This window comes from Haplochromis burtoni, unplaced genomic scaffold (assembly GCF_018398535.1).
Source record: "Haplochromis burtoni strain Fernald_Lab_line unplaced genomic scaffold, NCSU_Asbu1 Contig_42, whole genome shotgun sequence".
NCBI lineage: Eukaryota > Metazoa > Chordata > Actinopteri > Cichliformes > Cichlidae > Haplochromis > Haplochromis burtoni.
Window position 1 is genome coordinate 1 of NW_024582403.1, and position 19584 is coordinate 19584.

At 37.9% G+C, this 19584-nt stretch overlaps 2 protein-coding genes across 2 annotated transcripts; both read left to right on the forward strand.

Moving 5' to 3' along the window:
- The first annotated feature begins 1445 nt into the window (after positions 1-1445).
- LOC102301596 (chemokine XC receptor 1) lies at positions 1446-5446 on the forward strand. Its single transcript, XM_005920883.3, has 2 exons — positions 1446-2273; positions 2370-5446. The coding sequence occupies exon 2, from the start codon at positions 2387-2389 to the stop codon at positions 3362-3364; it is 978 nt and encodes a 325-aa protein (XP_005920945.1). The 5' UTR covers positions 1446-2273; positions 2370-2386; the 3' UTR covers positions 3365-5446.
- Positions 5447-13500: 8054 nt separating this feature from the next.
- LOC106633160 lies at positions 13501-17255 on the forward strand. Its single transcript, XM_042220050.1, has 13 exons — positions 13501-13677; positions 14123-14306; positions 14466-14608; positions 14687-14778; positions 14917-15064; positions 15096-15248; positions 15360-15413; positions 15521-15583; positions 15809-15892; positions 15990-16081; positions 16168-16226; positions 16364-16507; positions 16603-17255. Exons 1-13 carry the CDS (start codon positions 13651-13653, stop codon positions 16773-16775), a joined length of 1416 nt encoding a protein of 471 aa, XP_042075984.1. The 5' UTR covers positions 13501-13650; the 3' UTR covers positions 16776-17255.
- Positions 17256-19584: the final 2329 nt, after the last annotated feature.

Sequence of the window (19584 nt, forward strand, 5' to 3'; positions counted from 1 at the left end):
TTAATAGTTCTCTCTGCATTGAACACATTTTAATGACCAAATGAGCAGCGTGTTGCCTGCTCATTTGTTTTCTTGCATGTATTGGTTTTTTGTTTTTTCCCAACATGTGCCTTTAGTAAAAAATTCTTATATTAAAAGAAGATGGAAATGGCCTCCCATCTCATTGTACATAGCAACTTGCATTTGAAGTATGTGTGAAGTAAAATAATTTATTTGAAAATAATAAAGCATACCTCAAACATGCATTGTGAAAAATGTCAAAACCTTTTTGTTGTTTTTATTTATAGCCTGTACCACATTTAAATGGCAAATGTTGATCCAAACTGCATTAGAAACAGGCTTATTTGCAATATAACAAAACAGTTTCAAAATACACAAAAACTAGTTGTATTAACTAATTATTGCTAAAAAAAATAAAAGTCATTTGGTGGTCATTAAAATGTGTTCAGTGTTTGCAAATTGAGGATGATTAATTTCATAAATCACGACACACTGCTCTCCCCTACATAACTATTATTTTAAAGTATTATTTTTACCAAAAAATAACAACCAAAAACTCCATATGGGAAGACAAAGCAGCACCACCGTATATGCCTAATTTTTCAGACCAGAAAATTTGATTTTATCGTCGTTTTGGATTGGAGGAAAAGCTGATGTGGCCATGAGAATCAAACTAGCAGTGATGGGCAAAGAGAGACTTTGTGAAACAACGAAACATTTAAAGCTGAAGGTGTATCCAGGTTTCCCAAATATCTGAAATCAATTTCCACAGTGACACCTACTGGCCAGTTTTGCTGTGTGAAACAATGACACACACAAGTTAAGTCAAAGTAAACTTTATTGTCATCTCTGCTGTATCCAGTGCAGCATACAGAGAGGATGATTGACAGATGTTTTGGAGAAGCACCAAACAATGAGACTGTTAAAGAAAACGAACTGTGACTGTAATGAAAATGTGCATCAGAAATACTATTTTCTCCCGCTATTAGAGGCTGTTTCAGTCGCTTAGTAATTCAGTTGCACAAACACTGCTATATGTTTTGTGATAGAAAAAAAAAAACAGTATTTCAGCTGTTAACTCCCGAACTTTGCAATCCTCAAAGAAATGGTTAACTGAAGCTTTCTGGTAGTTTCGTTAGGTTTGTTCCTCACACTGTTAAATAAAACTAGAAGCTGCCCTGTTGTTTTATTTTTTTGGTTTTATTGGTTTGGTCACAGTTTCTTCAAAGATAAATATTTAAATAGACAAGACTACATTTGCTTTCCTTCTAAATAACTGTTATGTTATGGTATGCTTATTCTGACCAATTACAACAGTCCATTTCACACTGGTCAATTCCTTTTTAAATCTGAATGGTGCAGAAGTGGCTCATCGGAGGATAAAGAAGCCTCCCCTCACCTTATTTGTCATTTCTGGTGCCGCGGATGCTGTAGGCCTACCTTGTGACGGGATGACGTCTGACTCAGTCTGAGTTTCAGGTTTTGATTTCACCTACCTTTGTTTGTGAGACATTTACAACACATGTGTCAGTGAGAATTAAAAAAGGAGGTGTATGTGAAGGTTAATGTGTCTTTTCTTGTATTGTCTTTAGGCTTTCACACTTTTTTCCAACAGTTTCTGGCTCAAGATGAAGTCGCTTAATGCAGCAAAATATTTTATATTTTCTGTTGAAAGTCGAGAAAAAGAGAATAGATGGGATAAAGAGCTGAAAATGATTTCCTGCTTTATTTTGCTCTTTGATAGCACAGCAGGTTTCTATTACAGTAACTTAATGAATGTGCCGCTCTCGCTCTCTCCGCTGATCTGAGTTCGTTCCGCTCACCCAGCAGTTCGCTTCTTTTTCTCATTTGTACTAATTTGTGTAATTAAGTGGGCGGAAAGTCCACACTAGTTTTCACAACACGGCAAAAATGATAACGACACAGTTATTTACCCTTATGCATGCGCGTGTGCAAACAGTTGAGATGGTATTAAAACGTGAATTCAGTCATTCATGTCAAGGTAAGTCATCTGCTGAATGTGTGGCTAAACGCACCAAAATCTGCGTTTAGCACCACGTCGCCACACGGTCACGTGATGCGGGTGTTTGACTCACACTTGGAAGTAGTGTTTAGAAACATCGGCGCTTAAGTAGCTCGACACACTGCAGAAACGTCAGCATCGAGTGTCTCATCCCAACGTACTACTGCAAAAAATAAATAAATACATAATAAAATAACCGCAGAAGGCGTTTCAACCAACAGACGTTAATTGGCATTTCATCAAGCAAGAGGTACGTTATTGATTTATTGTCTTTACAATACTCTTTTGTATTTATAAAGAGAAATCCATTGCAACGTGTCATTAAAGTCATACCCTTGTCTTCTAGATTCCTGTGTGACAGAAATGGCAAATCCAGCCAATTTCACCTATGGTAACTTCAGCTATGACGATTACTACGAGGATGAAATCTGTGATAAGAGTGGAGTGGTGATATTTGGATCCTTTGCCATTCCGATTTTCTCTGTTGTGATCATACTGAGCCTGGTCGGAAACATTCTTGTCCTCATAATCCTGGCTTTGTATGAAAATCTTAAATCTCTGACCAACATTTTCATCCTCAACTTGGCCGTCTCTGACCTCGTCTTCACCGTCGGTCTTCCTTTCTGGGCCATTTACCACGTCCAGGGATGGGTGTTTTCTGAAATTCTCTGCAAAGTTGTGACTTTTATCTTCTTCACTGGGTTTTACAGCAGCATTCTCTTCCTGACCATCATGACCATCTACAGATACCTGGCTGTGGTCCATCCTCTGTCTGATCTCAGCACACCGAAACACTCCATCGGGGTGTTTCTGTCTGTCCTGATTTGGATAATCAGCACTGGAGCAGCCATGCCCTCCCTCCTCTTCAGCTCGATCACCAAGGTTTACCACAAAAATAATTACTCACAGGGCTGTGAATATATTGATCCACTGTGGGAAACCGTTGGTGTCATCCAACAGAATGGTTTCTTCCTAGTTGCTTTTGCAGTCATGACTTTTTGCTTCATAATAATTGTGAGAATCACAAGAACAAGATCTCACACGAGCAACAAAGCAGTCAAATTAGTCTTCTGCAGAGTTGCTCTATTCTTCAGTGCCTGGGTGGCGTACAATGTTGTAATCTTTTTGAGGGTCTTGCCTGCTCATGTGGTCCCGTCATTAGTTGAATGTGAAGCAAGCACCGAGCTTGACTATGCATTCTACGCTTGCAGGCTGATTGCTTTCTCCCACTGTTGCCTGAATCCCATCTGTTATGCATTTGTTGATGTGAAGTTTAGGAGTCATTTAAAGTTATTGCAGGTTAGAATGGAAAACCTCATATCACGTAGAACAATGTACTAGCTACTCAGTTGGTTTTCTTGCATATGTTAATTGCCCTGTGCCTTTAGTAAAATTGCATATCTCATATCAAATTTATCTAATTACAAAAAAAAATAGGAACTGCTCCATGTGTCATATGTTGCACCCGGCAATCAATTTCAAGGCTTTTATCGTGTGTGTGTGCGTGTGTCACACAGTGTGAAGTAATTATTTGACCCTATGTTGTTTTTATGATGTGGGGTTTATTAGTAAACTTAGTTATTGCATTTTGTATCCTTGTGTTTTGTTTCTTAGTGAAATTTCCGACTCATATCTCCCCAGTTAAGACAATGAGGTGCAGTTGCCCAGAAACTTTTTATATGACCGATGGTCATGTAGAAACATCTTTTCTGTAAAAAACAAAAAACAAAAACCGTTTGAATAGACATTATATAAAGTGAAAAACAATAATCTGCTGGCATACCATGAAAAGCACACAACAATTGGACAGAAAGGGTCATGAATCGCTGTGTGACAGGCAGGAGATTGGACCCAAATGCTGGACTCATGGACAATGAAGGAGTGAACTAAAGAAGGCAGCTTTATTGAGGCTGCAAAAACTCAGGGGATGTAGTAGCAGCTTTGAAACTGAATCTCAGGCCATGACAGGACTAAAATACACAGTGGGGTGATCAAACAGGACACAGAAAGGAAACACAGCTGGGACTAATTGCTCAGGATGAGACAAGGGAAGCAACACAGAATACAGACACGTACCTTCAAAGTAAAACAGGAAGCACACCAACAGAACTTACAGACTCAGAGACCCGATACTGACACAGTACACAGGGAACACAAGGACAGGGATAACTTAGACAGGAGACATGGGACCAGTGCAGGCACAGAGACACAGACACTAAACAGAGGGAGCACAGAAACCAGAAGCTAAGTAATAGCAATTCCGAATAAGAATTTATCCATAACATAAGACACTCTTAATCCAAACAAAAACACTGATTCAACAGACTCAGGACCATGACACAAAGTGAGGTTGAGTCAACATTAGCTTTTCATTTGGTATTGTTATAATTTGTGATCTCATACTAATTTACCATGAAACAGTTTACGTTATTTCATGTTTAACCAATATAATTCTTTATTTTAATCATATATTTTTTTTTATCATATATATATACATAATATATTCTGTTATTATATCTGCTAAACCACTATCCACAAATATCTGTATTTTCTCAGTATTACAAAATTGTAAGACGATGGCCAAAATATCCTTTAGCTTGATGAGCTGAATCTCAGAGTCTAGGAAAAGTCAATATAATAGCACTGAAGTGGAAGTGATCTCAGCACTTTGTGGAGTCAAGTACGCATTCCTTTCTCAGGTCCAGGAAGTCTGTGGTATACAGTTAACCTTTGAAAGGTGATGCATCTCAGGTTTTGCAGACTTCCTGTTCAAAAGAGTGTGAAAAAAAGAGTCTTAAAAAGACTGTTGTTGTTGTAGCACTACAGTTATTTTACTGTATTTTCCTCCACAGAAAAAATAAATACATTTGCCACATCATCACACAGAACATTTTTTGATATCCGAAAAATACTTTTCATTTTCACCATAGAGAGGTAAAGCATTCAGCACATTTACTTCTTGTCCCTGAAAATAAACTGGCATCCAACCTATTGGTGACACATGGAAGAAATAAAGTGATTCTACATATTTTTGTGTGAGACAGACAATACGTGTGTCGGTTCAGACTCTAGAAATGTAGGAACACGTGAATGTAACCATCAAATGTTTACATATACCTTAGTTTGTTCTTTTGTTTGTTTTTACAGACATAATTTCATTACAACTGTACATCGCTGAGGCAGCTCATCAAAATGTCAAAAGGTAAATTAAAATGAGTGTGATGAAGCCGAGGGTTAGAGTTAGTCCTGAAATCCTGTGTAGGTCAGTCAATTATATCTATGACTTTAGAATAATAAATAAAATTACACAGATTTCCCTCAAATGATATCTAACTTTCCAGAAATATTCATTGATACACACAAAAAACAGAGAGTTTAGTGGCGTGTTTAACTAATGCATTAGACTACCAGTCATAAAAACAAGAAAACACAAATATTTTAGAAATCTGTAGCAAAAAAACTTGTTTAAAACTGAAAACTGTAAATAACAAACTTTTTAAACCCAAATCTGAGCCTGATCATTGGACTTCTCTTAGAAATCAGAAATGATTCAAAAACTATTTCTTTTCCTGTTTAGACTTAGACACCAATTTAACCTGGTGAGCTGAGGTGTAATGCGAAGAATGATTAGGTATGTCTCTGAAGCACATGTATATGACTATATCCACTCACTTGATGAAGTTGGAGCTTGTTGGTTTCCCCCGCCACACACACACCCACATACATACATGGCATAACATGGCAACTAGCAAGTAGTTAGATATTTATATGTACTGTTTCGTTTTATCAGTAAAAAGGATTTGACAAATACACAAAACAGATCTACTGTTACAAAACCAAGAGCTTTTGTTCACTAAAACAGTAAAGGACTTTTAATTTGAAAATGAATATGAAGAAATACAAAGGGGCGGATATAATCATCACCTCAAGACATCTGGTGAGTGGGTCCATAGTGTAATGTTTAGCTCACTTAACTAACAAGTGAACGATCCACGGTTTGAGAATGGAAGGTGAGACAGATGGTTGTATTGTAACATTACGCCTGTGCTGCCCCAGCAGCTGTTGTAGTTTTGTGGTGATGCTATAACCTAATAATAAAGCAAATAATATAATTAAACAAATATCAAGATTCCATCCATCCATCCTGGAGCCCTGAATTGGGTTCATTTTTCTTATGAGAGAAAATGAGTAAACCCAAAGTTTACATTTTCAAAATGTATTAATATAAAGGTTCAAGCTAATAACAGCACCGTGTCTCCTCCTTTGTTCAGCATGCCAAAAGGAAAAAGAGCACCGTACCCAAGCAGTAAACACTTTTATTATGAGACACAGAAACAGAATAGTAATATGAATGGTTAAAAGTCATGGTTCAGACTTGGCTTCTCCCCTTATTTGGAGCTGGGTCCGGCCCTTGGGTCATCTTAAATCTCCTGGAGCGGACATCTCCCTGTAATCAGAACAAAAACGACTCCTCCCTACTTTTGCAGTTTCTATGGAGATGTTTTCCTCTTGGCTGGCCTTTACCAAACACCTTAAATATCCTGTACCTTGCTGTGCCATCTACAGCGCAGCGCAGGAAGCATCCCCCAAACATTCCTAAGGCGGGGGCTTGTGTTGTATGGGTGTGGCATTTTGTTTCAAGACTATTCTACAGGGTGGGTCATTTATATGGATACACCGTAATAACATGGGAATGGTTGGTGATATTAAAGTCCTGTTTGTGGCACATTAGTATATGTGAGGGGGCAAACTCCTCAAGATGGGTGGTGACCATGGTGGCCATTTAGAAGTCGGCCATCTTGGATACAACTTTTGTTTTTTCAATAGGAAGAGGGCCATGTGACACATCAAACTTATTGGTAATGTCACAAGAAAAACAATGGTGTGCTTGGTTTCAACGTAACTTTATTCTTTCATGAGTTATTTACAAGTTTCTGACCACTTATAAAATGTGTTCAATGTGCTGCCCATTGTGTTGGATTGTCAATGCAACCCTCTTCTCCCACTCTTCACACACTGATAGCAACACCGCAGGAGAAATGCCAGCACAGGCATCCAGTATCCGTAGTTTCAGGTGCTGCACATCTCGTATCTTCACACCATAGACAATTGCCTTCAGATGACCCCAAAGATAAAAGTCTAAGGGGGTCAGATCGGGAGACCTTGGGGGCCATTCAACTGGCCCACGACGACCAATCCACTTTCCAGGAAACTGTTCATCTAGGAATGCTCGGACCTGGCACCCATAATGTGGTGGTGCACCATCTTGCTGGAAAAACTCAGGGAACGTGCCAGCTTCAGTGCATAAAGAGGGAAACACATCATCATGTAGCAATTTCAAATATCCAGTGGCCTTGAGGTTTCCATTGATGAAGAATGGACCCACTATCGTTGTGCCCCATATACCACACCAAACCATCACTTTTGTTGTTCCAACAGTCTTGGAGGGATCCATCCAATGTGGGTTAGTGTCAGACCAATAGCGGTGGTTTTGTTTGTTAACTTCACCATTCACATAAAAGTTTGCCTCATCACTGAACAAAATCTTCTGCGTGAACTGAGGGTCCTGTTCCAATTTTTGTTTTGCCCATTCTGCAAAATCTGGGTCATCCTCGTTGAGATGCTGCAGCAGCTGGAGTTTGTAAGGGTGCCATTTGTGAGTAGCTAATATCCGCGCGAAGGGATGTTCGACTAATGCCACTCTCCAGTGACATGCGGCGAGTGCTACGCTGTGGGCTCTTGCTGAATGAAGCTAGGACAGCCACTGATGTTTCTTCATTAGTGACAGTTTTCTTGCGTCCACATTTTGGCAAATCCAACACTGAACCAGTTTCACAAACTTAGCAAGCAGTTTGCTAACTGTAGCATGGGAGATGGGTGGTCTCGTAGGGTGTCTTGCATTGAAATCTGCTGCAATGACCCGGTTACTGCGTTCACCAGATATCAACACAATTTCGATCCGCTCCTCACGTGTTAACCTCTTCGACATGTCAATGGCTGTGAACAAAGAGAAACTTGTAAGTAACTCATGAAAGAATAAAGTATAATACATATTTGTGTAATAAAAGATACAATATTAATGTGTGATTAAAAAAGATGTGGCAATTATGGAATATAAAATAATGAGATATATAAGCATCAAAGATAAAAAAAAAAATTAGATAAAAATATAGAAACAGATAACTATTCATCCTTAAATAAGTATCATCAATTAACCTAATCCCACGCATGTCTCAGACTCTGGGAAGAAGCCACAGTTGAAGCTTATAAAGTTGGGGAAACCTGCAGTCTGCTGAGACTGAATAAGTCTCTTGAATGAGTAACAAAACATTTCTCCCACTAAAAACACTAATGTTTTCTCTGCAACACAATAAAATAACCTATTTTGCTGAAAAAAATATTCACTTTTATTGTTAAAATGACACGCACAACACCTGCAATGTTGTTGTTGCTGCAGAGCTCATTTGTCGTGTTCAAAGGTGACACCTGGTGGAAGTTGAGCAGAAACAAGACATTTTAAAATAAAATGGTAACCCTTGAGGCTAGCTTACATGATTTTTTTTAAAGTAATTATTTTGCCAGAAGCATGTCTTGCATGTAAAGTATAATTAATTATTAATAATGCCAAAGTGAAAGAACATGATAAACATACAGAAATGTAAAAAAGGATAATATAGAAAACAGGAAAGCTTTGTTGCACTCAAGGGACACATGAAGTTTGAATATACTGTTGGAGCTCTGACAGGAGATTTGTTACAACTTGTTATATATTAAATATTAGATAGTAAGTCAAAATAATAGGAAATTTTGTGTGCATGGGTGTCGCTAAAATAACTGTTTTAATGGGGAAATTACCAACATCTTGTTATGCTATCACAAAGAGGGACAAACTCTGAAGGGCCTACAGAACTGGGATGGTGATCATGAAGGACAATGAGAACCTTCTCACAGAACTTTGATCTAAAAGGAATTTTTGCCTGATTTGAGGAAGACTGACTCATCATTTACAATTCAAGCAGTGGTTGCACTAAAGTCTAACAGTACAGTCAAAGTCCATTTCAAATATTCACAGTAGCCTTAAAGGTTATAGTCGAGACCCTGGAATGCTTTAATATAGTTTTAAAAATATGATCACCAGATCAGTATCGGTTTCATGTTTATTTAGTCCTAACTTAGCTTTCATTTCCCCACATACTGAATAATGAGATGCTGTGATGGGTTTTATTGTTGTTGTTTTGAATGTGTATATGTATGAATCTGGGTTGATATGATTTGACTGATTTGTCTATGGCTTGGTGAACAGAAGACAATTTTCCATTGATGTGGAAACCACAACCACAGACTGATGAACTACTTGGGAGTGATTATAAGGAAAACACGAACCCTTAACAACTAAAATGAAAAAGAAAAGTATATAATATCAGGATTAAATGTCAACAGTGGGATTTTTGGTTTTCATCATTTTCCGTTGTTAAGATGCTCACAAGATGTGATACAAAGCTCTCTAAGGTTAAAAATTAGAAAAATGTTTGAGCATCTTCTTCAGACTCGTTGAAAGTTTCATTTGAGTAAGTACTCAATAGATGCTTTAAAGAAACTGGGTGAAAAGATTCCATAATTATGGGGTTTGGGAGATCACAGTTGAAGGGGCTATCTAAGGGAGTAAAATGTCCTGTCAGGCTACTGATCTTATCTTGAAAAAAGCTTAAAAAGTCATTGCAAGTTGGAGACGAGATGATGTTTTTCACTGTATCGAAGAGAACCTTAGGGTTTCTTTTTCCTACTGCAGGTTGTTTAGAGAAATAAGTGGCTCTTGCATCTTTCACTATGTCGTTAAAGGTAGATAATAGTTCTTTCAAGTGGAGCTTATAAACCTCAAGTTTTGTGGCTTTCCACTGGTGCTCAGTTTTACAGCAAATTAACCTAAAGCTGCGGATAGCTTCTGTGAACCAGGGTGGGGATTTAACAGTGCCACCTTTCCTGATTTCAAGAATTTTTAGACATTGTGAACTGAAGGAGGCCACATGCTGTTCCATATCATCAGTTTCAGGTAGATTATTATCAAATAATTCCAAATTCTTCCACCACAGAGTCAGTAATTAGTCGTAAATGCTTCACATGAACAAAGGGCACACAGGAAATAGAAACATATTTTTATTTTCCTTCTTTCTCTTCAGATCACAGATAAAGTAGACATCAAACAAAAGACGTTTATGATCGCTTATAAAAATGTCCTCACGACAGACTGGTCTGATATCCAGAGCCGGTGACAGAATCAGATGATTCTGTGAATCTGATTCTGTCACTAAATTAAATTTAATAATATTTATTCTATCATAAACTGTCATTGACGTGGAAATTAAAATCCCCTAGCAGCAGGATTCTTTCCAGCTTGATGGTGGACAATAAAAAGTCCCCAAACTCCACAAAGAAAATCCTAGCTAATCCAAGTGGTCTATAGATTAATATCAGATAGAAGAGGTTAGTGCTATTAGTCTTCTTCATCTGAATATCAAATTAGTTAAAAGAAGGGGTCTTCACTAGATGACATGTTTAAGGAGTTTCTAGCTATAACAGCCAGCCCATCTCTATGTCCTGAAAGTCACAGTGTGGTTAGACAAACACTTATAACTCAAGTATTAATAAATGGTGTAAACAGGAAGTGGAGCGCTCACTCACAAGTTTCATCCACATGAAACTACAGCATGTGCTGCAAACTGAAACCTTTGTTTATGTCTGTGGTCCATTTGGTGACTCACTCAGTTAAACTCTGCCAAGATACAGAGATGCATTTATCAACTGCTTAGAAAATGATTAAACTTGCTGTAACTTCCTGTTCTTAGAGCCGTACTAATGCTCTTCTAGCAGCTACAATGTATATCTTCATTTGGACACATTTAAATAAAAGTAAAGAAATATTCATATTTGGTGTCAAACCTAATTTTAATGTTATCGATACAAAACAGTGTCTGTAAACATAATCTTGAAATGGACTTTTGAACTGTCAGGTTTCTTAAGAAGTGAGTCGTAACTCCTGCTTAGTAAATGATTGACTTCTTATGTGCTGAATAGATGTCAAGTCCTCGTTTCACAGCTGGAGACTTTAATTTTTAGTAAAGATAAGTTACACCCAGTGGATGCTTTATTGGAGTCCTTGCTGTCTTAATTCTTTGTGAAACATACTGAACAAGGTGCGTGTAACAGAGACTTTGGTTCATATTAACATCATAGCCTCACGCAGTTGCTACACATTTGTCGTGATCTAAATCTCCCATTTCATCACATCCCCCAAAAAATAAATGAGTAAAATTTGAATTACAAGTTTGCAGCTCTCAGTATATTTAGATATCAATCTAAACATTTGTGAATGTTTTTTCTGTAACTGTAAATTTAAAACACAAGTGTGTGAAGATGAAAACTGAAAGTGAAATTTTAAAAATAAAGTTCACTTTTTCCACACATTCTCACATTTACAACATTTTTACCTTCACAAAGGTTCTCTAGTGGATCTAGATTTCTGTTTAAAAGACACTTTAACTGCATAAAAGTATTTCCAGGAATAACACAAATTATGGCACTGCATCTGGCTATCTTGAAAATTAAATATTCATTGCAACTAAATTATTTAGAGAAAAAATATTAATGGCTTTTTCAGGCAGAGGTTTGATTGTGACACTCTGTGACAGTATTTAGCTCTGTATTTGTAGCATATATGAGAAAACGAGGTCACTTCTGTTTGTAAGAGAACTGCAGGTTGTGCCCATATGGAAAAGATATATATAAATCTTATAAAGTTTGTATCTGTCTTGTGTGAAACTTGTATGAAAAGCATATAAGTGTGAAAACAGATATAAGATCCCTTGAAAAATTATATAATGAAACTTGTATGTTTAGGATACTTACTAAAACAATGCATGAAAGTAATGCGAAAGTGGCCACTTTCATGAGTAAATCATGTAAGCCTTATATGATTTACTCATGAAAGTGGCCACTTTCATGAGTAATCACATATAAGTTTTTACTATTTCTTTTCCGTATGGGTGACATCAACTCAAACAGACATGGAAAGTCGCAGCATCAACAACAATGGTATGTTGTGTCATCGCAGCTCATAGCTTCACCTCGAAACACTGCAGCAGGTTGTGGCATCACCCTAAAGAGCAATGGGATCATCCCCAAACGTAATGGTACCAATTTAAACACCCGTGGTATCATCTACAAATGCAGCGGCATGACCTCCACAGGCATCACCCACAAAATGTTGAGGATGTCATATCCACAGTCAGAAATGCCAAGGGATGTCACCCCCAAACACCGAGGCATGTTGTAGCATTTGAAGGCACCATCTCAAGTCGCAGCTCAGTGTTCATTATGATCTCGACACACCCTTTCCAAAGAAATTCGACTGCACAATAATCACTTTTGATTGACCACTATTATGCTTCCACATCACAAACAAAATGCAATCTGTGTGTTTTTCTGCCCTTTGTTCATGTTTTACCACATCTTGAAAAATACCTTTAGAGCAGCGGTCCCCAACCCCCAGGCCTCGGACCGGTACCGGTCCGTGAGTCGTTTGGTACCGGGCCGCGAGAGTTGAGGCTCAGGTGTGAAATGTCTGGTTTTCAGGGTTTTTATCGGTTTTCAGCGTTATTTTGTTATCGTTTTTATCGTTTACTCGGTTTTCCTGGGTCTTTTCATGTGTGTTATGAATAAATCTTCTTTTTTCGGTACCGGTACTAGTTTTATTTTGTTGTATTTATCCGCGACACCTTAAAGGCCGGTCCGTGAAAATATTGTCGGGCATAAACCGGTCCGTGGCGCAAAAAAGGTTGGAGACCACTGCTTTAGATGGGTTATGATTTAAAGCACTGCTGTATTCCTGAAAATGCTTCGGTGTATGTTTGGGTCGTTATAAAGGAAATTTCATGCCAAACATTTTTTGATGTTTCTTTTTGTTTGTTCTTTCTTTCTTCTTGTGGATTAACTTTAAACGGGACGGCTGCTTGATCTGAGGTGTGGATCGAGAAGCTTCATGTACCTCAGATTGAAACCTGTATGGTCCTGTCTTTGTTCATGATTAACTATGAGTCACACTGATAATCATAATTTGGCTGACTCACATCTACAATGACAACATTTACATAGCTCAGATCCTTCATAATTTTCTGATTGGTTGTAGTACAATAGCACAATATATATGGACCCTAGACCAGTAGGGTCCACTAAAGACAATGGGACTGAATAACGTCAATCCAAAGCCTTACGCATAACAGTGTATCTGCTCACTGAGCCAGATTAATTGAACTAGTGATATGGATGTTGACACACACAGAGGAAGTAAGAGACTAGGAAAATAATCCAGGATATGTCTTTCATTTCACAAGTGAAGGGAAATGTGTTTTGTTTATCACAATGTTCCAGCTTCCTCAATTACAGCTGTAGCACCGCCCACTAACACACATTGCAACAACTGTAACTGGAGGGTGGACTCATTTCTTCTGAGACATTTGCAGGGTTTCTTCTATTTCTCTTAGAGGGACTTTCAAAGAGGAGATATTTTTCTTTGTCAACTCAGATGTTCCGGTTTATTTTGATTCTCTTAGCTTTTTGATTCACATTATTAGATGTGGTGTGCAAACATTTACTTTAAGGTAAGAGACTGTTCTTATTCAGTTGTTTTTGTCAGTCTGTGTTTAATATTTGCCAGAGAAATGTTGAAATCCTTTTCAAGTTTAATGGATAAAACTGAGAGCTCTCTAAAACGGCTTTTCCCCCCCTAATAGTTTTCCTAGAGAAATCCACATACACCTCATGCTGGCTCTGTCCACCAAAACTGCATTTGTAATCAAACAGTAGTTAAAAGGCGAAAAAGTTTTAACCTAACATTTATGTGCAGCAATGTGTCGGCTGCTCAATACTCGCAAATCTATGAATGACAATGACATTATACTCTCAAGCATCTTTAAAGCAAACATTTTCAGTGTAATCTGCCACTAGAAGTCTACATGCTGGAAGTATATGAATACTTGCAGAAGTAAATAAATATTTAGAGTGCCAATGGATGACCTGGGTATCACTGTGGTATTTATTTGACAGATGTGGATGTGGATTCTGATTAGTCTTAACATCATCTCAAAGCTGCATGGGTATTCAGGGGGTTACTTCCCAGAAGCATGTGACTCAATGTTACCCGATCATAATGGTGCAGCTCCTCAAACCACAAAACCCCCCTTCATGGTTGAATATGTGCCCGGCAGCTATCCTGGAGAGCCTGTTACAGGTACAGGGAACACTGTAGTTTTTATTTTGTTAAATTTGTTTATCACAGCAATGTCTGGTGTAATTATAATTTACATTTTTTTTTACAAGTTATTACAATCTCTCTTCATTCTCTTTTCCCAAATCTTTGCTCGGATGAATTTTTGAAACAATTTTCAAGTTTTGCTCAAGAGCGAGGAATCCACATATTTTAGAGGGTTTATGTTAGAGGCTCGAGAGGTTGCAGATGAAACACGTCTTACTGGAAGATTTGTTCTACTTGAGCCTGATAGGACTCGACTCCTGACATGCGGTGTTTTGGAAGTAAGTAGTTGGAATTTGATTTATTGTTTTCATTTTTTGTAAATCTGAAGCTCTCTTATGTTTTGCCACTCTTCTCAGGATTCAGCTGTTAGTCACACAGTTAATCACAGAAGAACTTTGATCCGAGTTAACTGGACTGCGACAGAAGCAGAGCAGGACATCATGTTCAGGTGACTTTAAAATTTCTGATATTCTATGGCTGACGTCCACGGTGAAAATCGAACCTGACCTGCTTCAGATTTCTGTAATATTACAGTGCAACAGAAAATGAATTATATCAGCATTCATTCCCTTCTAACATATTTCAGAGCAACATTTCTTCAGCAAAGGGCAAAATTCTGGGAAAATGTGAATATCATCTTACCTCAGCGCACTACTACTACAACTACTACACCGGAAACAGCTACTACACCGGAAACAGCTACTACACCGGAAACAGCTACTACACCGGAAACAGTTACTACACAAACAGCTACACACGAAACAGCTACTACACCAAGCACCACAAAGGGCAACACCGAACAAGCTACCTACAGCGAACACATACTACACCGGAAACAATACTACACCGGAAACAGCTACTACACCGGAAACAACTACTACACCAAGCACCACAAAGGGCAACACCAACATAGAAGAAGTAAGAACCCACAGGTGGATTTGATTTTGTGACACTGTACACAAAGTGACTCATTAACCTTGCAAGAGCTTTTTTTGACAACACTGCTCCCTGTTTCTGATTTACTTTCAGCATGCAGGTATTGCACTGATGTGTTTTGATTGTGTTTTGGTGGCAGAGATGAAAGTAAGTAGCATATTTAACGATACTCAAGACACGCACTAAATGCTATTCAGCCCCACCTTAAAAGAACAAGAAGAAATGTAATTGTGTTCTACTTCATGTCTTGTTAGGTAATATCCAATATAGGCAAAGTCTTACTGGCCAGTGAGGCTGTTTTTCATCATATAAATAAGGTAAGAGCTGGGGGCCTTTGGTGCTCACAGTGTTTTATTTTCTTCTTGTCCTGCATCTTTGTATTGCTTCCAAGAATTCTTTGAGTATGTAGTTAGTTTGAAAGCCGGGGGTTCACGGGGTGCTGGAACTTACCCCTGCTTTCATAGGGTAAAATATGGATTTTCAGGGCTTTCAAGGCTGTCTAACTTATTATATGCACTGTTGTTTTTATTTAAATTTTGTAGGTGTGTAAGGTAGCAGGCAACGTCCTCTGTGTGGCTGTTGAAATCTCATCCCTGATCTTGTTTAGTATCAGTGATTCCTCCAAGGTGAGAACAACTGGTGGTGTAAAACACGTCTCAATAACAACATCTGTTTCATTTTTCCCACATGTATTTTTAATGTGTGTGTTTATGTATTTTTTAGGTCATCTTCTTTGCTCTTGTGTGTGTGATGATAGTGATTAATTTCACTGGAATAGTAATTTTGTCTCTGGGGATTAGAAGTGGTCCTGAAAGGTACGTTTAACTTCACTTTGCATGTGTAAACATATCAACTGACATTTGTGCAAAATGTTTATTTCATTTTTCACGTTCTCTTCAAGAAGGAAGATTTGTGAATACGCTGCCAATGTTTGTTTTGTTATCCATAATATATTTACAAGTAAGAAAATTCTTATACTTGTAAATTTAAGAGTATTAACTTTACACCTTCAAAAAAGAGTTTGGACTTTTTTGTGGAAGTAGTTGCCACTGCCTTTACATTGCTCTGATATTATTTCCATGTTTGTTTTGGGCCAGTTGCTGTCATATTTCTTGGTGTTATGGAGAATCAGTGCGGAAATAATGTGAGGGACTCTTGGCTTCTGAAAGTGATGATTGCTTTCACAGTATGGGATTTCCTGAATGTAATCTGGATTGTCATTTTGAGCAGTGAAAAACGAGGTGAATGCCTTGTGCCTGTCTGAATATAAGAATCTGCATCAGATACAGCATCAAATCTAATGAGGAATAATAATATTCGTATTTTTCTGTTACAGGGCATTTAGGAATGAGCGAGAGAAACGAGCAGCAAGTTCATGTCTGTTTTTCTCATTTCCAGAGGAGACTCAGAGATGTTGTTGTTAATATTGTGTCAGTAATCCTCTTCGCTGGAGCCATTTCTTTTTCTATAGCCATCATTGTTGGTATATTTACTTGTCAGAAACAATAGTTTTGTGGTTTGTTTGAATCACAATCAGATTTCTCTTATAGTTTATATATAGTATGGTTACATCACACTGATCATATCACACTGTTTACCTGCTGCTTCCTCATTTAATGCAAGTAATGCTTGAGGGTCTTATTTATTGTATCTCGTAATTTTTCAATACACCAGGCAGACTACACGGACTGCATATTGCTTTAGCACACTACAGGGGCGATTCTAGGATCAGAGCTTTGGGGGTGCTGAGCACCCAGAGAGCTGCCCAGCCAGGCAAGATAATCTTTACTCGTCACAGTGAGACGTCTTCCCCGTCTCTGTTAGTCCCTGCATCCCTAAATGTCTCCAGTTGTCCCGAGTTCTCTCTGACTGTCTCCTTGGTGCATTTAAACCCCTGTTCCTCCCTGTCCTCGTCGACTGTTGTCCTCGTCTCTGTTATCAGTCATCATAATTTTACCATCTCTGTGCAAGTCTGCAAATTTCTTTATTAAATCATGAAATTCTTAAATTCATCAAGTCTCTCTGTGGCTGGGTCCTCGTCACAAAACATGACATCACTGTTTTGTACATTTTAACTCAATTTAATCCCCACATTTGTAAAAGCAAAGCAAAACACTTTTTTGAAATGTCTGTAACAAATCTGATAAAGGTTATTTAAATGCTGCAAAAGAAGAATGGATTGGAATAAAAAAAAAAATATCCTAACTTTAATTACTGGGAGAATAATGAAGATGCTCACAGAGGCGGAGCCAGACATTTGAAACACCCGGGGCTTAGCCCTAAAGGGTAGTATGCATGTGGGATTTTTTTTTTTTTGGGGGGGGGTTAGAAATGACTGAAAGATTAATGGCTCTGTTTTGAGTTTTGTTCAAAAAAGAATGACTTCATATAGGGAAAAATATATATCACATGTGCAGGACACCTTAAACTAGTTTTTTAATTAAGCAGCAAGGCAGAACAAAGTCGGGGCATCAAGACACGAGGACTAAACCCCAATTCAACCAGACCCAGAACTGATCCAGAATTAAAACAGGACTACAACAGTTCAAAATCAGGACTACTGAGGACTTAACCAAGACAGAACCAGAATCAGAACTAGATGATAGTAGCACTAAAAATCATCATAGACCTGCACTACACTTATTTTTTAATTCTACCAAAGTCCAATATTTAGATTGAGAAAAGTTTATATAATTATTTAGCCTTGTTGTGCAAACAAGCCTGCATAACTTAATATAGAATTTGAAAAATAGCAAACCTAAAAAGAAACACTAGGTACGAGATACATGAGGACCTGTGATACGGTGATACTTTTGGAAACAACCATTTGATTAACATGTGTGTCTCACCTGCTCTTGTTCATCTCTGTTCTGTCCTCATTCTCCTCTCTCTCTCCCTCTCTGTTCCTCTCTCTCGCTCTTTGTGCTGACAATCATCAAAATACAGTTAACCAGATATTTACAAACTCTTCAGATCAAAACACAAACACTTTTTTAATTGTAACATCAAATCAGACTAAATGTTTATTTTTTTTAGATTGATAAATATAAAAAACATATTTGTTAACTTTAAGAGTAAAGAGAGAAACTGTCTGTATTTCTTAATTGCAAATGGCACCAAATTGTATTCAAATTGAGCCACACTTATGGAGCTCCACAGTTCTTTTCCTGGTGTTTTGGTTGACATCTCTTGATTGTTCCCATGTCACAGAAACAGGCTCTGTGTTTTGCCTTATATGCATCCACAGCTGTGCCACCAATTTACTCACATGGACTCTACTAACCTATCAGAAGCTTCTTCAGCTCAGAATGGAATCGTCTGGAGTTTTCTTATTAATTAACAATAAACTTAGTGTATATGTACTCCTAAATTTGATGAAAGTGATAAAAATAGACAGTCTCTCTCTCTTTATTCTGACATTTAACTAATTCAAAAGATATTTCAATATTTATCTAAAACAAAAGTTTACTCTAAATTGATGTTGTACAGTAAAAGTTATGTTTTCTCCCTAAAGTGTAAATATCTGGTTACAAATGTGAATATCCTGCTGTGTACTGAAATCCTCTTGTTTTGCATAGAAATATACTGAACAACATACAAAGCATAATATATAAAATAACATTTACCTGAGTTTTTTCTTTGAAAGAACCCTCTAATGTCCATTCTTATATTTCAGTACATAACTGAAACCGATTTAGTCGGGGAGGGTAAGAACTGAAAATATGAAATAAACACACGTAAGCTAAGACTCTCTAAAAAAAAGCATTTGTTCGGCTTTTCATTTCGCCATTTGTTGATTCACTTGAAGAGCAAGTAACGTAATATTGGTCAAGTGATCAGTTTGATATCAATCTTTCGTGATGCACCGTCATATTTACATTATTTGTACAGTACGAATGATTTGCTTTGGTACCTGGTCAAACTTAAGCTCTCCTTAGTATGGCTGGCTCCGTTTCTCCAACAGCGCACTCACAGGCAGCAGCTGCCCCGCCCCCTCGCTCAGTCGCTTAGTGCCTGAGCTCGGATCATACCAATATCAGGGGGGATTCACGCACAGTCGTAAATTCCCACAGTGTGCACTATGTGCTTCGAATATTGTGTGTACTTTTTGTTTTATACAGTTGTCAGCCAGGCATCTAACTATGAAAAAATTACACTCCAAAAGACCCCGGGCTTCTGACAAAACAACCCGGGCTTAAGCCCAGTAAGCCACCCCCACGCTCCGCCCCTGGGCTTGACATCACACAGGACCTGTCACACAAACACTCTGAAGATGCTCAAGAACTTCTACTCACCATCCAGAGCCAAAGTGACCTTC